This window comes from Epinephelus moara, chromosome 13 (genome assembly GCF_006386435.1).
Source record: "Epinephelus moara isolate mb chromosome 13, YSFRI_EMoa_1.0, whole genome shotgun sequence".
NCBI classification, from domain to species: domain Eukaryota; kingdom Metazoa; phylum Chordata; class Actinopteri; order Perciformes; family Serranidae; genus Epinephelus; species Epinephelus moara.
This window is the reverse complement of record NC_065518.1, coordinates 32,786,439-32,811,961: the sequence shown is the minus strand read 5'-3', so window position 1 is coordinate 32,811,961 and position 25,523 is coordinate 32,786,439. Positions and strand designations below refer to the sequence as shown.

Below are 25,523 nucleotides of genomic sequence, written 5' to 3'. Positions count from 1 at the left end.
TGACAATGCAGAATGGTTTTATTGTTATTGAAACAACACAATAATACATCAGCGGTAAGGGGTTCACAAAAACACTCACTCACTCTCTCACTCACTCTCTGCCACTGACCTGCAGTGGAACACATGCTCTGGATTTTGGATTCTTTGCTTGTGTGCAAAAAGGTAGATGAGTGTTTTACACAAGTACTGTTTACAGGCAGAAATACTGTTGCTGGTTGGTGTGAATGGAGTGGCTGGAGCCAAAGAATCTGTTTATCAAAGAAAAAGTGAGCAAACTGGGAAACCTGAAGTCTAAGGAAGGACCGGAGGTCTGGATATCTAAGTTTAAATGTTGTCTACAAGAACTTCTTTTTCCATTTTATCATGAGCATTTATAGTTTGGGGGGTCAGCAGACTAACTGGCATACTTGAAAACTATAGCATGGCTGTGGAAAGTAAGGCTTTTCTTCATTTCATTTTTAGCAAAAGCATCTTTACAGAACTTTTTTACTGGATTCGCTAGACACAACTCTGAGGCTGTACTTGGACAAATTGATGCTTGTGCTAAATGCGAACACATGCTGATGTTTTGCAGGTATCTTTCCAATATTCAGCAGTGTTGTGAAAGGTGTACACAGGTATACAGGGTATATCCACCTCTTTTTCTGTCTGCTTAACGTATACCCACCTTTCAGCCAAAAAGCCATTGGAATATATAGGAGACTATACCCACTTTGTCCTTGGTAACCACCATCTACCTGGCAGTGCACCCACCTCAACAACTACCACTACACCACTGTTCAGTATACCAGTTAAGAGCGCTATCATGCTAACATTTGCTAAAAAATATCTGAGCACACATGCCTACCAACTTGAAGGTCATATAGGTTGTGTTGAATGGCAATCGGGTCTTGCCGGTAAGTTTTCTGGAAACAAGTATATAACTAATCTTATTTTAGGTCATTTAATCTTCTGGTATTTATTAATTCACTTGTAATTTTATTTGAATATATCTGGTAGCTGGCATCCTAAATTATTTTAAAAGGACAGGTCACCCATAAACCAATAACACATATTTCTCCTATTGCCTGCAGTGCTATTTATAACTCTAGATAGTTTTGGCGTGACATCTCTACGGCTGATATCTCCAACACTGGGCAACTCACACCAAAACTATCTAGACTAATAAACAGTACTACAGGTCAGAAGAAAAATATGAATTTTTGATTTTGGGGTGAACTGTCCCTTTAAGAAATCCCATTAAATGAAATTCACTTACTGCACTGGCAGCCATATTTGCTTTTTTCAACAAAAAGAATGCTCATCTAAAAAACTTTTCACTTAAATTTGATAGGGCATTTTTTTGCAGTGTGAAACCTTATGAACCAAGGTAGTCAACAGAGAAATTTGTCCTGCTGGCAGCGCCAAACTAAAATTATTAGCAACACTCTTTGGGGGCAAATAATATCTGCACCAAATTTCAGTGCAATGTAGCTGAGTTATCTTCGGCTCCACTAACTCCAACAAACTCATTATATCTGCCTCTACAGTATCACTGCATTAAAGAAGCGTATGTAGAACAAAAACTACAACCTATGCAAAGAAAGAATACATCATGAAGTTCACTCATATTTACACCAACACTGAAAAACGGAACTACAATCAGTAACCGACAGGAAGTAACAAGTTCAAAGTAGTGCAAAACCATAAAGATGGGCCAGTTAGAAATAGGCTAATACAAGGAGAAGGTATTTGGCTGAGAATCGGAGGGCATCACATCAATAACAACACATTGAAATAAATGTGTGCCCATGCAGCATTCAAACCTTCAAATCAAAAATCAGTTCAATTCATGTTTGAGACCAAAGAATTATGATAAATTCAACATATTTTAACCAGACTCTTAAAAGTACCTCAACAATCATTCATTGTAAAGAAATGACCTTGGTTTTATATTGACTTTGGGGTAACATGTCAACAGTGACAGAATAGAGAGGTGACTTACAGTAAGAGTCAGTGGTTTGTGGGCCTTTTATTTAATGCTCAAACATCTATGCCCTAAGAAGCAGAGTAGGTTCTTCACATACCGTAGCATTTGTCTGAAGTGGTTCTCTGCTCAGTGCCACTGACATGCAGAATGGAGTTCCTGAACTATTTTTTTGTAGACGTTATAATTGGTTGAACCAAAGAGCCAGTAGACTTCAGAGCACCATTTAGCCATCTGCAAATATGAACATTTGGGAAGAAACTATTTGTGTGTTCCATTCATACTGGGGAGTCAGGATTTCTGAGTTCCCACTCAGAAATTTTAACCCGAACGCCCCCTGAAGTCAGATTTCCAACTTAGAAAGTCGGAGGAACCTCACTAACTCTGACCTGAAAATCCCATATGGCTGCTCACTGCATATTCAGTAGAGAAAGCTATAGTAATATACTGTTTATTAGCACTTCTGCCTTATTTGTGTCTTATAAACAGTCATACACACAGTACTGTCCAGCTTCTCTCGGTGGACCTGTTGCTACGCTGTTTGTATAATACAGTGTAGTGCGTTGTTGTCAACTGGCATTGCTTGAACTGGTACTGCTAACAACATCTTGGTTTTCAAACTTGTACTGGAACACAATCTACTTGGATGTGATGTCATTCCCAGCTCCGACCTCCACTTCCGAGGTAAATGGAACACAGCGTCAATTCAGTGACTTTTTTTATACTGGTAAACTTAAACCACAGGGAATGGGGCCAAATAGTCGGATATTTCCTTCACTGAACAAATGATAAAAACAGGAAATAGGAAAGCTGGAAACTAGTAGAAATGTGGCACTCTAAACGCCTTTGCACACTGAGTCAGGTTTTTTTTTTTTTTTATCCATCCATCCATTAATTTTCATCCGCTTATCCGGGGCCGGGTTGCGGGGGCAGCAGGCCAAGCAAAGCACCCCAGACAGTCCTTCTCACCAGCGACACTTTGTAGCTCCTCCTGGGGGATCCCACGGAGTTCCCAGGCCAGATGAGATATGTAATCCCTCCAGCATGTTCTGGGTCTGCCCCGGGGCCTCCAACCAGTAGGAAGAAGTGCCTGAACACCTATAATGGGAGGCAACCAGGACGCATCCTGATCAGATACCCAAACCACCTCAACTGACCCCTATCGACGCCAAGGTGCAGTGGCTCTACTCCGAGCTCCCTCTGGATGTCTGCTGGGTTTTATTGGATGCGTTTTTTTAAAATCAGTCATTCAATTTTTTTTACATACTGAAACCTTGCACATGTCTGCAGACTGATTGTTGAGAAAATGTGCAATACGAAACAAAATGAAAAGACACATTTGCTCTCTTGCATCTCTCTGATGGAGCTCCCTCCCTGACTGTCACCACTTTCTCTGTCTTGCATTTGGCACCACAGTTGCCTGAAGAGGCTGAGCTGTCCTCCCTCTCTGTCTCCACATTGTCTCTCTCTTTCTGTGCAGCCTTCATCCTTTATTACATTCTCCTCCTCCTCATCATCATTCCCCTCAGTATTACTGTCTGACTTATTGAAAGCAACCTACCTGAGTTATGAAATGATACTGCACACCCTGTTTCTATTTTATTTAGTCTAAAGGCTTTTGACGGATGTGAAAAAAAGTAGAAAATCTAACCTGTTCTGAAAAGTTTAATGACAGATGAAAGTTTCATAGTTAGCGCAAACACGATTGAGACAACATAAGATTTAATCTATTTTTTAAATGTGCTACAATTTTGGATGAAAAAGCAAAAAAAGACGACTCAGTGTGCAAAAGCCTTAACTGTAAATATGCACTCTTAATTATTTTCATCAGCAAATTTGTTTTGACACAACACTGGTAGACTAGGTTACTAGCTAGGTGCGTTACTATATAGGCACAACGGCTGTGCCCTGAGATAAACAGAGTTCAACTTTTGGAAGGTGGCAGCATGCACTGCATGTCATTTGACAAGGAACAACCAATCACAGCCAGCAGATATCGTTCCCTTCTTCCATATGTATCAGTCTGTGGCAAATATGGAGCAGAAGTTAATTATTTAAGTGCAGGGCTATACAGAGCTTTACATCTGTCCCATGGACAATATTTTTGGCCTAATACACACTTATAAAACAATGCCTGGAAGAAGATAAGCTCCCAGGATTTTTGGTAAGCTTAGCAACTTAGCTTAGCACTTAGAAACCTGCCTCCGTGCAGTTGGCACAGATTAAGCACAAGAGTAGCCCCCACTGCCCAACCTTGCATTCGCCAAGTGGTTAAAGACGCGGCATGTGTACGGCCCCTTACTCACTGTCATGCTGTTGTAGCCAGAAAAAGTTGTCCTTTGGCTCCACCTTTTTAGATTGACTTGATGAATTATATAAATGTTGCCTATTGAAAGACTCTGCCTCTGAGGGTTGCACTACCACTAGCGCTGTGCATTAATGAAGTATGAGGTGAGACTGCTTTGGACAGAGACATCCACCAAATGATGTGTGACATGACATATTTTTCCAGCTTGATCGAGGGTTGATCCAAACATGGCAGGGTGAAGCAGTGGAATACATTTTTAGCAGGTATCAGTACTGCAGGATAAAAACAGTGGTTTTCAGTTTCTGTGGCGACGTTCCAGCTTTGGACACCAGTCAGTATCTGGATACAGAAGACAGTGGACTGTCTTAAACCTGCAGGATGGAAGAGAAGAGCATCACAGACACATTTACTTCTCTCACAAGGGCAAACTCCAAGAGTTCAGTGTTTCTCAGAGTACAAGCTTTAATAAAATAATCAAACAGCAATAGCTATTTTCAGTATGTCCCAATCAGGCTTTTGTCATCGATTCTGATGTGTCCTGACTTGACAAAAAACCCTATCTCCCTAACTTCTCTCCACTTGTGGCAAAACATGTGGATCCCTTTGATTACTTTTGGTCTTGGTCTGTTGTTCCTGCTTTGGTCCATGCCGTTCAGCTCTAATGAAGCACTCTGTTAGTGCTATATTCTCATGTCAGTGCTCTGATTAATTAATGTATTTTTTGATTTTGAAACACTAGCCTTGTGTAATACTGTTGCTACAGGCTGAATTAAAGAGTCACTGGACATAACAAATGTCTATTGCTATCAGTAACAGTGACCTGTAGGGCTGGGCAAATTCATATCTCTGTATTTAGAAGCTGAATGGCGATATGTGATATACATCTTGGTATTTTCTATGAAATGGACAACATGTTGTCAGTCAAAGCCACATTTGAGATATCAATAACACTTTTAACATGACTTTTAACAGACTGTGTTCAAAATAAAATGGAAGACAGGGATTTTATTCCCCTGTTTGAAAATATGCAGCCGCACAACATGTAAATAGAAAATGACATAAAACAAATAGCAAGGCTGTACGTTAACTTTTTGCACATAGCACTGTGGCTACAGAGATTTTAAGGTTTGCATTACAGGACACAAAACTATAAAATAAGTACACTGAACAAAAATATAAACGCAACACTTTTGTTTTTGCTCCCACTTTTCATGAGCTGAACTCAAAGATCTAAAACATTTTCTATACACACAAAAGACCATTTCCCTCAAATATTGTTCACAAATCTGTCTAAATCTGTGTTAGTGAGCACTTCTCCTTTGCCGAGATAATCCATCCCACCTTACAGGTGTGGCATATCAAGATGCTGATTAGACAGCATGATTATTGCACAGGTGTGCCTTAGGCTGGCCACAATAAAAGACCACTCTGAAATGTGCAGTTTTGCTTTATTGGGGGGGTCAGAAAACCAGTCAGTATCTGGTGTGACCACCATTTGCCTCACGCAGTGCAACACATCTCCTTCGCATAGAGTTGATCAGGTTGTTGATTGTGGCCTGTGGAATGTTGGTCCACTCCTCTTCAATGGCTGTGCGAAGTTGCTGGATATTGGCAGGAACTGGAACACGCTATCGTATACGCCGATATTTGAGGGAAATGGTCTTTTGTGTGTATAGAAAATGTTTTAGATCTTTGAGTTCAGCTCATGAAAAATGGGAGCAAAAACAAAAGTGTTGCGTTTAGATTTTTGTTCAGTGTATAAAGGTATCAAGTAGACCTGTCTGAAACAAAAATCTTTGTGGGGGTGTTAATAAGTCTTTTTCCATGTCCTTTTAAATGAATCTTGTGCTGGAAAATGATTTTAATCTTTTATTTATTTACTTCTCCTGTTTTAGCTTCTCTGCACTGGCTCCCTGTAAAATCCAGAATTGAATTTAAAGTCCTTCTCCTAACTTATAAAGCTCTAAATGGTCAAGCTCCGTCATATCTAAGAGAGCTCATAGTGCCCTATTATCCCACCAGAACACTGTGCACTGAGAATGCAGGGTTACTCGTGGTCCCTAAAGTCTCCAGAAGTAGATCAGGAGCCAGAGCCTTCAGCTATCAGGCTCCTCTCCTGTGGAATCATCTTCCTGTTACGGTCTGGGAGGCAGACACCGTCTCCACATTTAAGACTAGACTTAGGACTTTTCTTTTTGATAAAGCTTATAGTTAGGGCAGGCTCAGGCTTGCCTTGTCCCAGCCCCTAGTTAGGCTGACATAGGCCTAGTCTGCCGGGGGACCGCCCATAATACACCGGGCACCTTCTCTCCTTCTCTCGCTCTTTCTCCTTTGCTAACACTCATGTCCTGTTACTGCATCTCGCTCACTCGGCCGTACTGCATGTCACTAACTCGGCTTCTCGCAGGTTAACTCATATCGCTGCTGTGCCTGGATAGTGTGACGTGGTTGTGCTGCTGCCGTGGTCCTGCCTGATGCCTCCCACTGCTGCTGTTATTATTAGTCATACGTCTACTTAGAGGGCTGCATTGGGATTGGGCCCCGCCGGGTCCCATGGGACCCAACCCAAATCTTGCGGGAGCGGGCGGTTTGAACTTTGCTGCAGGCGGGAACGGGCGGCTAAAAAAAACACTACGGGATCGGGATATAGCCTATAGCGACAGGATGGAGTTAACAAATGATGTGGAAAAGAAGCTCAAACAAGGTCTGAAGGCGCACTGAGCCCTCTACTTCCCAGCGCTCTCAAAGCTGGCGTGTTTCATCTTCAGTATCCCCGCATCCAGTGCGCCTACAGAGCAGGCCTTTAGTGTCTGTGGGCGCATCTTGGAAGAGAGACGCACGGGATTGGGACCACAGTCGGTCAGCAACATTCTCTTGCTCCACAGCAATATTATGGCCAAGTAATTTATGTTATTTATTAGTGTTATTTGAGCCACTCACAGCCTACTCTCGTTGCTATTTGTTAATTACATAAAGAGGCGTGATGATGCCGGTGTTATTGAGCATAGGCTTTATCTTTATCTCATTAATGTTTCTTATTCAGGTCTCTCTTAGAAAAGAGACCTTAACCTCAATCACTTCGTGATAGAAAAATAAATAAAATACAGAGGAGGAGAGTAGAATATGAAACAGCCTTTATTTCATTAAAAACTAAATGAAAACAACGAAATAGGAGCGCTATTCCTGACCAGTGCATCAAAAGACATGCAGGCCAGGGAAAAGAAACAAACAACCCCATGAATCTCTTTATTAATAGCTTATAAAATGATGTGTTTTCTCCTGCGGGACAGGAGAAGACACAAAATCAATGCATCTCTATTACTGTGCGGGACGACTGCACGTGTGCTAGTGCGGTAATTTCATCTCACATTTTGATTCTCAACTGTAACACTGGAATTTCTCAATTGTGGGATCAATAAAGGTGGATCTTATCTTATCTCTTCTTATCTTATCTTATTTAGTGTAGCTCGTGCACTGCAGACTAATTAACAAACTGCAGACTAATTAACAAACAGATTGAACAGAGTAGCAGCACTCTATCTCTCTTAGTGTTGCTTGTGACTTGTGACTGAGTGAGTGGGGTGGAGGTGTGTGGAGAGCGTGAGTGAGAAGAGATGCACAGTGGCATGGCTTTTTAAAAGAACAGTGTTATGTAACGCAACTTGACCCTATATCAATATAAATGGTACTGTGTAAATCTATATCTTGCTTGAAAATGTATCAACATATTGTACATAGTCGTTATATCGCCCAGCCCTAGTAGCCTGCATAAGAATCGTTTAGGGGACATCTGTAATTTGTAGCTACAGAAAATAACCTGGATTACACTTAAGTTTGCTTAAGTTGCTGCTAAACTATATTAACAGGCTGCATGACTTCTTGTCCTTCTATACTTAATTTCTTCATTTCTTCATTTAAGGTTGGAAAAAACCTTCTCTTATATTTCTGGCAGATTAGACCCTTCACAGTGGATGGAACCACTTTACACAAGTCGAAGTTATATTGTTATTAAATACTTTGGGGCATTTAGATACAGATCTTATCAGATCACTTTAGCATCCAGTTCAGGTGGAATCTCTAATTAGAATGATTTCAATTGGTTTGGAGAAATATTGTCTATGTAACTGCAGCTGTATTTGTCTCAGTATAATGCTTTAACACTAGTCTGAAGACTCAGACACACAGTATGTGATGTTAAATGCTGAACAGAGCCTTACCTTGTGGGGTCCTCAGCCAGTGAAAAGCCTCCAACAATGCTGACCACATTTCTTCTGTTTTCAAAGCCTCCGAAGCTCAGAGTGACCTGTCACCAGAACAAACAAAAATATACACCGTTCAGCATCAGTGCAGAGTAGGTGATGAAAGGGGCACAGGAAAACACTAACAATACACATATTTTAGATGCTTATTTGATACATCGTTATATGAAAGTGCATGTAGCGAGTATTCAGTCTTTCAACATTATTCAGTGACAACAATTCATTAATGTAATGAACTGATTTCAATGGAAGGGATTACAGACCAACACTGAAACACACACACACACACACACACACACACACACACACACACACACACACACACACACACACCGAAACACACACACACACACACACACACACACACACACACACACACACACACACACACACACACACACACACACACACACACACACTCACCTGCTCCAGCACAGTGTCAGTGGGCAGCTTCTGCAGGTTCTCCAGGTGAGAGTGGAAGAGGTGTGTGTGTGTTAGGGTCACCTCCAGCAGCGCTTCGATGATGTAGCCAATGGTGCAGTCGTCTGGTAGTCGGATCTTCTCCGCTGTGCTGATGAAATTCCCCAAACTGAAACCAGGTGACAGAGGTTCAGCCTACAAAGCCTGTCAAAGTGTGTTTTCACGGCACTTTCACAGCAGCTGTTGACAGCAGCCATCTCTCAAATCACTTTCCACTTGAGTGAGTTGACAATAATGACTTACATTTTTACACTGCTTACACTCAGTACATTCTAATGACATTAGATAAAATAGTTTTATTGTGTTAGTCTGACTAAAACTGAACATTTAAAATCCATGTAAACATGTTAGTCTAACTGAAATTGTACTAAATGGAATTTCTCAAAGTCGGACAAACACACCCAGATAATGTGATTGGGAGTCGAATTACTCCTGCATGTATACAGTCAATCAGACCCAAACTGGCCTTGGCACTCTGCGCATGCTCCACAGTTTTCACCCCAGGCTTTGACCCGGAAGTCAAATAGCATTCAGTGTGTGTCAGAAGAAAAACAACAACATGGTGAAATCTATATCCAGAGCCGTGCTTTTTTGGACAGACAAGGAGAGTTCATGCTAACTGTAGCTAACTTGTTTGTTGATTGGTCTGTGACGTAATTGGTCAACCAGAAAAAGGTCCACTACTGACGAGCTGAAAGGGGTCATATCGCCACCTATAATAGCAGAGTTGGACATACTTCGGTCCATAAATCAAGTCTCCTCCCGGGCTTGTATATTGGGACAAGGAAAGTAGTCCAATTAAATGGGGATTTGAAATGTGAAATTATGACTACTTCAAACTGAATGTTTTTATAAATACACTATTTGTTCACTACACAACTGTAGCGCAACTATATACACAACTATAGCCTAATCTAATGGCACAGTTTGCAGCCTGGCTGAGAGCACTTTATTTTTCTTGATTTTTTTGAAAAAGAGCTCTAAGGCTCTGTTGCGTGGCCCCCCCTTGACGGCGCCACTGGCCGCGCACATGTGAGTTGTTGATGGTGAAAGCTTGTGTTGGCTTCGTCGAGTGTACCAAGTGCAGCACGATGCTGGTATATGACAGCAAAAAGATGGGGACCTCGACACTTAAGAAGCACATGACGAAGGCTTGCCATGGAAAGAAAGATGAGATTCAGCCTTCAATGTCCATGTTTGTATCCTAAAAAAAATGTCAGGTTTAAACCGGGTCGTAATTACAGTTAAGGGACAGGCCGGGCCGGGTTCGGACATAACATGCAAGGGCTCAGGTGGGGTCGGGCTGGATTTTTTGGGCCCAGTCTAAGCTCTACAGTCTATACACGGAGCGGACGTCCCTTCAGAAAGCTGTTAATGAGAGCGCCACAGACTATGTTATTTGTGCAGAGACTGCTATCACAGCACTGAGAAATGCAGGAGAAACTTTAAGTGATGGCTTGTTAACTGCAATGACCCTGAAGGGCCTGCCGGACTCATTTAAACTAACTGTGATTATTTCTGTCTCCATCTACACATTAAAACAGGAAATGATTACAATAGGTCTGGGCAGATTCTCTGAGGGTTAGTTAAATACTTTGTTAGAGAGGTTCTTCATCTAAACATTCTTTAGCTACTTGGAGCTTTAGACAGGGTGGCTCTTCACCTACTGTACATGTAAATGTTGTTTTTCTACCACAAACTGCAGTAAAGTGAAAACCCTGACTTCAAAAGGTAACACAGTTTCAATCACTTCAAAGATTGTCCATGACCTACCTAGCCCATGGGCTCATTTTCAGTGCCAGGCCTCTGCTGATACAGAAACCTGCTCCGCCTGTGGCAAACCAGAACTTGACAGACACCTAAAAAGAGACAAAGATCATCCAGCTGTTGAGGTAGTTATAGTCTGAAGAAAAAACTTGCTGTTTCTGAAACACTCTGAAGCCTGGATCTGTCTTATTGCTCACTGCTATATTTATCAGTTAATGCAGCCAGAACATCCTAATAAGATGGAAGCAGCAGACTGACCGATCCGTCACTCTTGACCCTCTCTGCAGCCTCTATAGGATGATCCAGACTGGGCCGGCCCAGGTACACATCCTGGCTGTGGTGATAGGAAGAGAGCAGCCGCAGCAGGCTTGGCAGGATCACGTAGTTATCATCATCCACATGGCAAAACCACCTACACACACACACACACACACACACACACACACACACACACACACACACACACACAGTCAGCACTGTTCCTTTGGGTGAATATATGATGGTGTCTTGTAATCTCCTGGACATATCATGGTCAAACCGGTTAATTAACCATTTACTGCATCCCTGCTGTATGTTCATTTTTCACTCACTTCTTCTGGGACTCGATGAATTTATCGTACTCCACAGACATCTTGCAGCACAGAGCCTGTCGGGTGTGAGCTGCTGAGCAGTTAGTGTTGATGAGGTTCACTCCTGGGAAAGAGACAGCAGAGGACAGCACGGTTCAGCTCCATGCTGCTGTGGATAGTTTCTTACTGTGCCTACACCTGTGTATTTTATATGCTGGTAGCAGATGATTCACATACAGAACATGAGCTCTGGAGATACTGTACATCAAATATGTTAACCTTCTTCCATCTGCTGAAACATACACTACAAAACAGATACTGCACATTAAAACACTATGACACAATTCTTCATAAGAGGATGTACATCTGTACATCTTCCTGTAATCTACAGCATATCCTTACATCAGATAATAATATGCCTAAAATACAAATTGACATACGTCAGACTTACAGTCTGAAACTCTCTAATGACAGGATAACCTTGCAATGTGCACCTACACATATTCCTCAACCTGTTAAACTACACCAATGGTTTGTCTTTATATATATTTTTCAATTCTTCATCTTTAAATCTTATTTGTCAGCTTAAACATTTGGTGTCTGTGGCATAAGTGATTATGTTCCATCATCAGCTCCTTTAACAAGTGGTGTGCCACAGGGATGGACTCTTGGTCCCCTCCTGTTCTCTGTGTACATGCCACCATGTGGCCACAGTAGTGTTGACAAAATACTGATTTATTGATACATATCAATTCTGATTATTTGAAATAGTTTCAATACTCTTTTTTCTCTGTGCCTATACACCAGTGCCAGCTGAATTATCTCTCTGTCTCTCTCTCTCTCTCTCTTATTAATGTTCACTACAGTGATTCTGCTGTTCTCTGACACTAACCCAGGAAGAACACATTTTGCTACTGACTGTTTTACAAAAAAACACAAAAGAAAACCATGATGGGGATGGGTTTGCCTTTTCAATAGTCTAGCAAATGGCACCATTTTTTTTTATCTAATGTGATTTTTTTCAAAATACAATGATGTATCCAAGGTGGCAATCTGAATTACCCACAAGGCCCCAATTTCTGCCCTACATATTGTAAGTGGGCCCCTTTTCCTCACGCACCCCAGTGCAACTGCTGTGCCTGCACTACCCCCTAACTACCCCTAACGTTATCTTGCTGAACAAAACGTGTAGGTACCATAAACATTTGTTTGCAACAGAGCTTACTGTCTGCAATAATCCTAATTCCAATGGTAAAAATCCCATTGGCTGGAGAAGTAGGGTGCCACTAACTTAGAGGAAGGCTGAAAAAAAAGTAATCTCTGCACCACTCTCTATACATAAAAACTGCCTTTGTGCAATAAAATACCTAATGTCTCAGTTTGGCCCAGATACTGTTATGCACAATTGGTCAAATTTAATTGCCTTGCATGCCCAAAATGTTAAAAAAAAGGGGGGTTAGGGATGCAATGGGTTCCTTGATTGCAAGAAAGGTTTAGTAAGGTTTATTTAGATTTGCTGGGTGACAACATAATATGGTTACACAAAACAAATGAGGAAACACTTTAACAATTATTTCCAATGACAACTCTTAACTTTATTCTATTCTTATCATTTTGCTCATCTTATTCAGCTTTTATTTCCTATGAGAACTGTCCAGCTTCTTACCTGTTCTCATCCGCAGCTCCTTGTCCTCACCATCAGTAAATACATAGGTCTGAAACAGATAAAGACACACTATCAAAAAGTGTAAGTGCAAGCACATAAATACAACTCACATTCATGCTCTCCTACTAGGACACAATGAAGAGCTCCATTGTTTTCCCCTGTAGATGAGGACCAGAGCAAAGATGGAGCGAAAATGAGACCCAGACAAACGCACAATAGTGCCAAACACAGTTAAAAACAAAAGAGAAGTAAAGGAAGAGCACATTTCCCATTACCTCTCTGTGTTTAAACTGAGAGCACTTTAACAAACAGACATGCTGTAGAAACCACAGACTCCTTTAGAGGTAATGTAGGGAGTCACCACTTTTTTCATCACTCTTGTTTACCAGGCTGGTAAATCTCAATTAATTACTGTCTTCTTTGCTGCTCATAGTTTCAGTAAAATAAACTGAACGATTGAATTGTGGAGAATCTAACCGAGCTAACAATATGTAGCATTTCCGTATTGACAAAAGTTAAAACATTTATGTTTTTATGTGTTCGAAACAGCTGACTAACGTTAGCTCAAGTGGGTAGCCAACAACCTGTTTTATACATCCAAAGAACTTCTATAAAAATTAACTGCTTGGCAACCAGACCATGCATCTAACTGAGACAGGCCTTTATTTGTCAGATGTGTAGCCACACCACGCTAGTAAAAGGGACTGGGCGTTTAATTGGGACTAGGCTATTTAAAGATTTATGGTAGTTGAATTTAGTTTTTACAGACAAACAACAGGAAGTTTACCTGCTGCATTGACAGTAAAGTGCTGACTGACATGTCAATCAATGAGCATCACTCATTCTATCTAGATTCCAGTTTATTTAAGAGCCTCTGATAATGAAGTGTTTTCCGCAGATGTGTATATGGAAGGTTGGTCATGTACAGTGGACAGCAGGCGGTGACAGGCATGCTCAGCCTCTTCAGAGCCCTGCAGGCAGGCAGGCAGGCTTTAACTCTCACACACCATCAAATGCCACAGTCAAAAGGCTCATTTGACTTGACCTCAGGCTTCTATTAAATAACCATTATCTGTCTCTTTATGTGAAGAATCTCCACACAGCAACACCAACATATTTACATTAAAGCAGCTTTTAATTTTACAGGTGGTTGTAAACACAGGGGGCAGACTTTACTGACCTAGGAGCAGTAAAATAAAATGGCCAACAGGTGTGTAACGCCCGCCAGTCCCTGATAGTATGCGATCAGTTACAGTTGACAGCTAACACAGAACAGACTCACAGTGGAGCTCTTTTACAGCAGAGCCAGTATGAGCTGAGCTGTTGATACTGGGAGCACAAACTCAACTGGAACTCCTCCATCCCCTCTGACTGGGACATTTCGGGGTGAAGTGGGCCGGAGTGTTTCTGCGGTTAAAACTCCTTCTCTGCACACTGAGGCTCTTTGTCCAGCACTGGGACTTACTAATTGCTTTAATAGCTCTCGATACAGAGCTGGTCACAGTGCTTTCTGTGATGGATCCTTTAACTTTACTTTGAACCAGAGCTTTTCCTCATTCACTTTTGACTTTGTGTGAAAAACCTTGATATATCAAAACTTGCCAGTTAGCTGGCCGACTATCAATGACTTTTCCATTCGGCCCATTTTTCTGTCAGCTGCAGACTAAACCTGATTTCTTGCAACATCCAACTGCTCAAAAATATGGCTGAAGCAATCGGTTAAGCCATTTTTCAAGCAAAAATACCAAAGATTCTGAGTGCCTTGGAAGCCAAGTGGTTACAGGGCATGCCGCATAGCCTAAACACAAAGTTGGAGCCAGCCTCTCTCTCTCCCCTGATTTGGCATTGTGCCTTTACACTGCCATCTGTCAATTAAAAGGGCAAAATGCTTCCAAAAGAGAATACCAAAAAATGTATAGTTGCAGCTTCTAAAGCGTGAGGAATGATTGTTTTTCTTCATTGTATGTGATAGTGAATTGCTAATGTTTGGTTTTGACATCAATTTTTCACAACTTTCTGACATTTTATAGACCAAACAATTTATCTAGAAGTAAAAAAAAAAAAAAAGGCTGATTAATCAATAAGAAAAATAATCTTTAATTGCAGCTAAAAAGTTTGAGTGTAGAATTTTTTTTTTTTTTTTTTTTTACCAGTCTAGAGTAAAACAAATTCTAAGTCAGTAAATTTACATGCACAGTAAAGTCGAGCTACGGTTGTAGCTCAACTACACTTTTTAATTTGATTTCTTTGATTAATTTTTTTTAATTGTCCTTGTCCTAGTATGCACATATTTTAATGAACGTATTTATTGGTGTGTTTTTTTTTTCCTTTTCTTTTTTTCTTTCTCCACATTTTTAATGTTATTCATCATGGCATCTAACAGAATTTGCACACAGCTGTCAATTTTCTTTCTATGTTCTACGTGTTGTGTGTGTGTTGTTGTGCGAGCTGTCAAATGAAATTGCCCTTTAAGGGATTAATAAAGTTGTCTTGAATCTTGAAAGTACGGGAGGAGAATAGATTTATTGTCAGAAGTATGTCTGACTCTGCAATGATAGGTGGCAATATGCCCCCTTTCAGCTTGTTAGCATTGGACCTTTTTCCGGTTGACCTATTACATCACAGACCAAACAATCGACAAACAAGTTAACTACAGTAAGCTTGTGGTAAGTTGGTACCATGGTGTACAACTTGACAGCTCTGTGCATTTCATACATGCTGTACAGATGACTAATTCTTTTTCTTCTCTACTTCTGTAATGCATTTAATGCTATTTTTACTTTCTGGTCAAAACCTGGTGCAGACACTGGCTACGGTTACATGATAGCTTCTCATTCGGAATGAAATAAATCTGAATGAAATCATTCGGAATTAAAGTTTTTCCAGGTAGCTTACATGGGAAATATTCATTCCGAATGANGAATGGAAACCGGTGAGTGCAACAAGTCCGACTGCTCTATCTCAGCCTGTTGCTATGCAGCCCGTTGCTATGCGCGCTATATATGTCATCACGCCAGAAGGGCAAGGAAACGAGCATGCGCAGAAAGACCGGAATGAATTTTAAGAGGAATGAGTGTATACATGCACACAAAATTCTTTCATTCGGAATGACAAACGGATTAAACCACCCCCTTTAATCGGATTTAATTTTCAAACGGAATGACCGTTTTTCAATCGGAATGACTGTTTACATGACCACTTTTAATCGGAATGGCCTTTCATTCCGATTTAAAGTGGAATTAAACTGTGCATGTAAACGTACTGACTGTGGAGCATTTGCAGAGCACCTGCACCAGTTTGGGTCCACTTGACTGTATACATGCAGGAGTAATTGAACTCCCACTTGCATTATCCGGGTGTGTTAGTCTGAATTTGAGAAATTTGATCTGGTACAATTTCAGTCAGACTAACAAAACAAATCAATGTTCTCTACTGTCATGTAATTGTACTGACTGTGTGGACATCTGCAAAGGTTGCCTCACAGCAAGAGGGTTCCTGATTTTAACCCAGGGTGAGGGGTTTGAACCCTAGGGTAGGGGATCCCACCTGTGCGGAGTCTGCGTTTTCTCCCCCTGTCAGTGTGGGTTCTCTCTGGGTTCTAGGTTCATTGGTGACTCTAAATTGGCCGTAGGTGTGAATGTGAGTGTGAATGATTGTCTGTCTCTAAGTGTCAGCCCCGTAATAGTCTGGTGACTTGTCCAGGGTGTACCCCACCTCTCGCCCAATGTCAGCTGGGATAGGCTTCAGCCCCCCACGAACCACAGGGTAAGTGGTTACGGAAAATTAACTAATGAATGAATACGTTAGGGACCCATATAGCCCAGCAGCAGTAGATTTAGGAAAGGACATGACTTTGCACGAGTATGAGCAACTCATTTCACTAAAATAAGACCGTGGTTTAAAACTGCGCTACGCTGATCCAACTTACACACTGCAGTAACCCAGCTGTCTGTTTAAACTGCAGAATACTTCTACAAACAACCTATAAACAACTTGATTCAATAGAGGAGATTCTGACAAAGCAGATGCAAGATTTACTTTCTGATAAATGTCCTGTGGTTCCACTAAATGCCAAAGAGGACAACCTCTAACGGCATCACAGAGGAATCTGATGGTGATACGGCAACACCCTATAAACCACACAAACTAACGGACAGACAACAGGGTGTGTGCAGGCAACAGCCAAATCCATTAGCAGTAACATCACTGTAGAAGCCTAAATCCCAACATAAACTGGTGGACTCCACATGGTCGTGAAGCCCCGCTGCTCTCTGTGTCTCACCTCACTCTGTCACCACAGGAGCTGCTACATGCAAAAGGAATGTGTTTATATGACAGCTGATTATTTATTCAATGATGTGCCCTGCATGCAGCTGATATCTTTTATGATCACAACTGATGAATCATTATAGAGAGCTTTCAGCTCATGTACCACACCCCTGGCAGCCAGTTTGGATGGTTCAGCTCTTGGGTAACAGGGATTATGAAGGGTGATTATATTTCATAACCACAGAATTTAGCAATGCATGTCTAAAGGTGGGGTTTTGGACTGGGAGCTGCAAATAAATGTGATTTATTTTGTGTTGAAATAATGTCAAGTTGTATGCTAGCTAGAATTTAAGACTGCAACTTCTAGTTATGTACATTAAAGGGGAGCTTTACCAATTTTCAACCAGCTCTATGTCATCACAATATTGTCAGTGTGTGCAGATGAACAGTGTTTGCATTCCTCTCGTGCTGCAAGTGCCTGGAACTCCCCACCCATCTGTCGCAAAAAGTTCACCAAGTTACGTATATGAAACACCTTATCAAAGTCTGCCAGTATATGAGTGGGGAGCTTCAGTTGCTTGCGGCACAAAGGAAAGCCAAACACTATTCATCTGCACACAGAGCCCACACTGTGATGACAGAGCTGGTTAAATTTGATTAAGTTAACCTTTAAAAAGATAAAGAGGTGTAAGATTGAACTATACATAGCAGAAAACCAACAAAGTGGTGCACCAGTGAATCTTAAAACCTGGAAACGAGTTAGCATTTTTTCACTCCTGGTTCCCTTGTCTCAAAGTCAATGGGTTGTTTGAATGGATTTTTGATTAACCGCCTAAATTAAGCTCCGTGGTTGAGCGGCAACCTATGTGGCTGAAAATTGAAGCCAACATGGAAGTGCAGAAAATCGCAGTTTTTGTCTGGCCACTTGAGGCTGGTTCCAGAAGCCTGTCAATCTCCATAGTCCCCCCTGTAAAAATGTCCAACTTTACAACAGAAATAAACATGTTTACAGCCTGGTACAAAAGACAGTTTGGGTCTCTATAATTACTTTCCCTGTTTATGACAAATGTACAATGTGTGAATTTTAATATAACTCATACGTTTTATTTACAGCCTTTCCTTTACAATGTTGCCTTTTCACCCGTCCCTAAAAGCCCAACTCACTATCAGCCGGGCTGTGGCATGTTTTTTTCACCTTGAGCCAAGATGACGTAAAGAGAGCCTTAGGTGAATGAGTAATCCTGTTACATACCGTAATCGTAATCGCAATCTAGTGCAAAAATAATCATGATAATGATTTTTGCCATAAACCAGCGGCCCTAAGGGTTTGCACGTGTTCCTACATTAAAGTTACTTTGGATATATGTGTTGCAAAATGATATAATGCTATGCAATGCAAATTCTGAAGCTCTGGCTCACTGTAGTTCACAAGGGCATGTGCCCATGAAAATGCTAGAGTGAGATGGATGACACTGACCCTGGAACAGAGGTAATCAATACTCAGCCAGCAGCATTTCAATGATAATGTATTCTCCTTGGATAACAAGCTAAAATGTTACCCAGTGCATCGCTGGGACTGTTGACTGTCACTGGTGCAGCAGACATAATGTTCTGCAGTATTGCTTGATAAAATTTGAAGAGGTTTTTTTTTTTTTTTTTCTTCAGACCTTAATTTGTGAACAGGTAAAAAAATCAAATCCTTTTGAGCCAAAGCCAAAATCATATTAAGTCAAACTTTGAATCACAGTTACAATCGTTACAAATACACAGATACAAACTGTAAGCTCAAGAGGGAGATACACCACAGACTCAAGATGGACACCCAAAATGAGTGTCACCAGTTCAGTATCTGACCAATTATCTCCCCTCCTGTTCCAGAGATATGACATTGAATAATAGATAGATATGGCCAAAAACATATTTTGTGCGGTCACAGTGACCTTGACCTTCGACCACAAAATTCTAATCAGTTTATTCTTCAGTCCAATTAGACATTTATGTCAAGAAATTCTCTTAAGGTGTTCTTGAGATACCACATTCACAAGAATGAGACAGACAAGGTCACAGTGATTTTGACCTTAGACCACCAAAATCTAATCAGGTCATCATTGAGTCCAAGTAAATGTTTGTGCCAAATTTGAGGAAATTCCCTCAAGGTGTTTTTGAGATATCATGTTCACAAGACTGAGACAGATTTAGTCACAGCAACCTTGACCTTTCACCACTAAAAACTAATCAAGTACATCACTGAGTCCAAGTGGATGCTTGTGTCAAATTTAAAGTTGAAGAAATTCCCTCAAAATGTTCAAAGGATGAGACAGACAAGGTCACAGTGACCTTGCCCTTTGACTCCTAAAAACAAATAAGTTTATTGTTGAGTCCTATTAGACATTTGTGCCAAGTTTGAAGGAATTCTCTTTAGGCGTTCTTGAGATATCTCATTCACAAGGATGGGGCAGATGTACGTGCACACTGACTACATAAACATAAGCCCAGTTTCCACCAAACATTTTCGGTATGGTACCTTTGAACTGAAAGTACCCTTCAGACATGATACCTAGACCCTAGTGTTTCCACTGCAAACAGTACTCTTAAATGTGGACGGGGTTGTTGTCACTCATTGCTCCGTCCAGCCCTCACTGTATTTCCTCATTATCTGTGACACAGATGAAAGTCTGCACCTTGTTTATCATCCACAGAACGAGGCTGCACGCCCACATTTTCAGAACAAAACAGAACAGGCTGCATTAAGATTCTCTCTCCATGGGATATTCAAAAATAGCAGGTTTGTATATTTACTCCTTCTCAAGCAAGCTCAGGGGTTTAGTGTTGCTGGAGCTCAATGCTACAGGACCCTCTTTTTTTTCTCCGAGTAAGGATTAGAATGCAGTTCACATAACCTGGCCAACATTAATACATATAAACGCTTAAACATCCACTCATTACTAAAAGTGTATGTCATATAAAAACTAAAGTAATGGTCAAAGTTGTCATATGGAATATCTAAGGTGTGTTGATTGAGTCATGTCATCAGCTCGTGCATTAAGTAACATTACAAGTTAATGTTCCACCTTAAAAACCCCGGCAGTCGGCCCAGTGAATGAAGTTATTTTTTCCTCCGACTCCAGCTGCTGTAAGAGGCAGCAAAATATCCTTTCATTTTATAGATACAGTCTACTAATTAAACTCTCCACGATACGAACAGTGGCTTCTGCTTCAAAACCAGCCGCAACTCAGCCCTGGGCAGAGTGACTGTGCGCTACTGACCAATCAACAGACTGCAGTGTTCACAGCTCCTCCCTTTAGTACCAGATCTGTGTGCTAAGTACACCAACAGGAAGGGTACCAAAAATGGTAATGGTATGGGGCGGTTCTATTGGTACCATCCACAACTTTTCACAGTGGAAACGGAAAAAAAAGCATACCAAACTGAACTGTACCATACCATACCGTACTGCTCAGTGGAAACAGGTCTATAATGTCTCTGGGCACGGCTACTGCTGGCACAGAGGCATAAAAAAAAAACTTGAGAAGCTGAACCTTCTAATCTAAATATTTTGCTTGATAAATGACTCAAATGATGACTCATATTTTTCAGGATAGTCCAGCTCTACAGTGAGCACAAGTCTGTTACAGCTACATCTAACAAGACAAGGTCAGATCAAAACCTTGGATATGGCTGTACCATGTATGAAACGTAAGATTACTTTATGCAACAAGGACTTATAATGTGAAACAGGAAGCGGTGGCATATACTCAGTCACAGACTTTGGCCATGACTTTTGCTTACCCTTGACTGAATTGAGCTGTACCCGCTGGTAAACTCCATTTTTCTGCATTCAACACAACCCTCTCCTCTTCACCCCACTCCAGTGTGGAATGCACCTTCCCTTGTGGCTGGTGGAAACTGTGAAGCCAGCAGCCACTATCAGAGCCAAGTTCCACCGATAATGATATTTTGTGAAATGTTGTGTCAGTGCCAAATACCAAAAGCAGAATTTGTCATTGTGGAGGCACCCGTTCCAACACTGTGACACGTAATATTCACTTCAGTTTCAATCCCTGTCTGGTTTCCACCCTCTCCTCATATCTGACCCTCTGTGGTTCTGACATTATAACATGTATTAGTAAGTAAACATTTAAATAAATTTAAGGCTTGAGTCATACAGACACAGCTGTTCTTTAAACGAACTGCTGGGCTGATCCTTACTCCATCAAAAACTGCCATTTTGACTGGGGCTGGCCCTAGCTAGCTAGATTGTTAATGCCACTATGCTTTTATGCTAATGTAATAGTGTCTACAGAAAATGTACAAACAAATATTGTTTGTTCATTTGACTTAGTACCAGACCAACTTATTACTTATTAGTCATTATGTCTGAGCTTTACGTGTATGAGCAGGTGTGGGTTTTCAAAAATTGACCTGTGCAGGACCCTGCTGTCAGCGTCCACAGCTTAATCAGCCAACAAAAAAACAAAAAACAGCTAATGGGGAAACACCAACACTTAAGTAATAACTTACTCCAACCAATGGTTTAACTTCATCATCACTCACTCACTCACTCACTCACTCTTTTAAAATAGGAATTGTGCAAATTTGCAGGAAAGCCCAATCAGTCTTCGTTCAGCATTGGCAGTATTTAAAGAAAATCGGGGAGTGCAGCGAAATGCCGCCTTCCTACTTTTGTTCATACAGCATGTGCCTTTTTCGGGGCAATGGGGGGCGTTAGCAACAAAACGTGTAGCTCAGTGTGTGACAATATGTTAACCCAACTAAACTCGCCAATTCGGCTTTGTGTGTCTTAACACTCGCAGCTTGCCTGCAAAACGGCCCAACATTCGCCAAAAAATCCAGCAGTGTAAAAGGGGCCACTCACTCACTCACTCACTCACTCACTCACTCATGCACTCACGCATTAATAGGGCTGGCCTCACATGCTGCGGTCCAGCCAAAAACGGTAACAAACTCCAGTTCTCACCTGTTCTATAGCTTGGGAAATCCAGGTCTGAATCAGCAGCTCCAATCTGGACTTGTGATACTTCCTGGTAGTCTTTACTGCAATAAAAATGTCCTTTAACTCTAACAGGTCCCGTGATCTAGACCCTGAAAGTCTACCACCCTTTCCTCCAGACAGAGCTCCTCTTTCAGAATCCATCCCCCTTTTGGGACTAATGATATCATTCCTACTACCTTCAGTCTTGATGGATCTCCCCTGCCCTGCTGAGCTTCTGTTTAGCTCTGTGGCAGAGCGTGTTTCCCCTGTGTGGACAGACACTGCTGGAACCCCGACATGGTGTGATGGGCCTGCCTGCACGGGTCTGACTTGGGGTCGGGGCTGAGGCAGGTCGACCTGGCGCGCTGGGGGCTGGAGGTTGGGGATGAGCAAAAGCAGGAGGGCACAGAATGCAAGAGAAAACAGGAAGCAGAACTTGCTGACACCCACTGAGGCTATGTGCATCCTGACTGGCCAATGGAGCGGGTTCATCAGCCTCCAGGGCTGCAGTCACTTCCAGCACCACCCTGTCCCATCCTCACACCATCACATGGAATCCTGCACAGAAAAAGGGGAAGATTAAATGAGGAAGCATGTTCATATTCTTAGGATTTATTCAGCACCTCAATAACATATTGTTCTAACTTCAGCAGAGAGAGCAGAGCGAGTAGCAACCTCTGGGGCTGAAAAATGAAGCCAAGTTTGAAGTTTTATATAATTTAAAAATTATTGAGGGTTAAAGTTCTGCATAACTAAGGGCGTGGGCATTATGAATGAAAGGTGAGTGCTGTTTGTTGACAAGTCGCTACTACTGCAACAATGTTAGTTAGGTAACTTGACCATGGTGTGACACCAGATTTACAGAATACAGGTGTAGCAGTAGCTGTTGCTATTTCAGTGTGTTTTCAGTTAATGGTTACATTTTGGTCATCTAAAAATTCTTGTTCAGCGTTGTACTAAAAGACCCTCAAAGGAGTTTGATGTTCTGTTTTTCTGATAAATACATCTTGTTTTAATGGTTTTGACCTATTTTTTTTTGCTAGCAAAAATTAGCATTAGCATTAGCATTATCATAGTTAACCATTGCTGTAAATGCATCGTGATAACCAAACTAGCAGCTAGGACTAGGGTAAAAATAGTAAATAGTAAATATGGATACCTCTGGCTCCAAAAATCCAAGATAGTGACAGCCAAAATGCCAAACTTGAGGCTTTTTAACCACTGGGTGATGTCATGGTGACTACAGCCATAATTTTATACAGTCTATGGTGCAGATGCAAGTTCCATGACCACAGTCTGTATAATTAAAATGGACGATACCAAAGCTCCCCAATAGTAAAGCCAAAACATCTTGTTCACTTCGTAGTGGCTGGATGCATTATATGTCATAAACCCTGTTCCCTCAATGTTAGCGGATGGGACAAAGGCCAAACTAAAAAATCATTAAATACTTTTTTCCCACAGATGGTTTCTGTCATGATTGACATATGTGTCAATCTGTGAGCTTGCGTTCAATGGCGCTGCTTGTGATTTGTTGGACAGATGTAAGGGCGGAAGATCGCTTCTGTGCAGACAGCTTCAAATGGCATCAGTAGCGCAAGACTTCAGCATCCCTATATTTATTTTTCGCTTCATTTTTGTTCAGTAGGAGAAAGTGGAGACACGTTGTCCATCCTTAGATTTATAACCATATCTAGATACTTAATCCCAAGATGGCGCCTATTCATTCCAATGGAGTTGCTCGGCTGGCGCGTACCCCAGAAAAAGGTTTTTAGCTTCCATGTGTTTTTCCACAGTATGCGGGCCACTGAATATGTGCAGCAGTGTTTCTCCCACTGGCCCCGCCCATAGTTCCTGCTTGGCCCACAGACTTTACTGATGATGTCAGCCATTTTTAATTTGCTGTTCTAGGCTCCAGGAAAGTCTAAGAAATATAAAACCTCCAGGGATAAAAACAAATAATACTAGTAAGAGTCAAAGTTGACCTTGTTTGCAGCCCAAGGTGTTCTTTCAAAAGTTTTACAAACCTCCCTTTTAAAATGGTGGCCTGTGGGGAAAATGCTTTAGGGGAAAAAATGGCTGCAAGGCTGAGCAGTGTTCCTTCCGTGGCCAGTGCTATCCTCTATGCTGTTGTGTGCTGGGGCAGCAGGCTGAGGGTGGCGGACGCCAACAGACTCAACAAACTGATCCGCAAGGCCAGTGACGTTGTGGGAATGGAGTGTGACTCTCTGATGGTGGTGTCAGAGAGGAGGATGCTGTCTAAGCTACGAACTATCTTGGACAATGTCTCACACCCACTCCACCATGTGCTGGTCAGGCACAAGAGTACTTTCAGTGGGAGACTCATACCACCAAGATGTACCACTGAGCGCCACAGGAAATCATTCCTGCCTGTGGCCATCAAACTGTACAACTCCTCCCTCTGAGTGGCCCTGAGACTTTTTCACACACTGCAATAATTTAATTTAACTTGTGCAATAACCCCATTCACCCTGACTGTATATATTCTGTTTGTGTAAATAATCTTGTTCAGTTTACAATATATATATGTATATATATTTATATATATATATATATATATATATATATATATATATTTATTTACGTTTATGTTTGTTAATAATTCCTGTTTATTTAACTATATATTTGTAAATACTATTGTTTAAATTTCTTATATTTTCACGTATCTTTCCTCTCTTGCAAGGAGCACCTGTAACATAAATAATTTCCCCTCGGGGATCAATAAAGTATTTCTGATTCTGATTCTGATTCTTTGGGCTTGTATCCATTCTTACATACAGTCATTGCACACGGTAGGCCTGCCTGAGTAGTGGAGAGAGCTCCTGTGATACAAATTCAGATTTTTTTTTTTTTTTAAAGAAACCACATGTCATGAATAAATTATACAGGGTCAACCTGTCACTACAAAGACAGGGAGAAGTTTTATGCTCCATTCCTGCTTTTTGATAGCTTCTTCACAATAAAAGCCCAGCTAAACAATGAGCTGAAACTCACTATGAAGCTCTGTAAAGTTGAGGGGAGCTGCAGATTCAGCTGATAACTCTCTGTAGGTTCATGACTACGAGAAATGCCCCTCACATTACATACTGTCTTTTGATACACTGAAATTCTAACAATTCCGTGTCCTCTCACTGCGGATGCTGTGATTTGATGGCCCGGTACTCATTGTAGCCCACTCTTATAAAACCCAATAATAATAATAATAATAATAATAATAATAATAA

At 41.3% G+C, this 25,523-nt stretch overlaps 1 protein-coding gene across 1 annotated transcript in view; it reads right to left on the bottom strand.

The window, feature by feature from the left end:
* The window catches only part of rfng (RFNG O-fucosylpeptide 3-beta-N-acetylglucosaminyltransferase), a 31,263-nt gene continuing 5,740 nt past the window's right edge, over positions 1-25,523 (bottom strand). Inside the window, exons 2-9 of the mRNA XM_050059170.1 lie at positions 22,264-22,836; positions 13,016-13,064; positions 11,371-11,473; positions 11,039-11,192; positions 10,787-10,872; positions 8,957-9,122; positions 8,492-8,577; positions 1-4,645 (exon numbers count right to left, since the gene is read on the bottom strand). Coding sequence (XP_049915127.1) covers positions 4,570-4,645; positions 8,492-8,577; positions 8,957-9,122; positions 10,787-10,872; positions 11,039-11,192; positions 11,371-11,473; positions 13,016-13,064; positions 22,264-22,770 — 1,227 coding nt within the window. The 5' untranslated portion in view covers positions 22,771-22,836 and the 3' untranslated portion in view covers positions 1-4,569. The remainder of the gene's footprint in view (positions 4,646-8,491; positions 8,578-8,956; positions 9,123-10,786; positions 10,873-11,038; positions 11,193-11,370; positions 11,474-13,015; positions 13,065-22,263; positions 22,837-25,523) is intronic.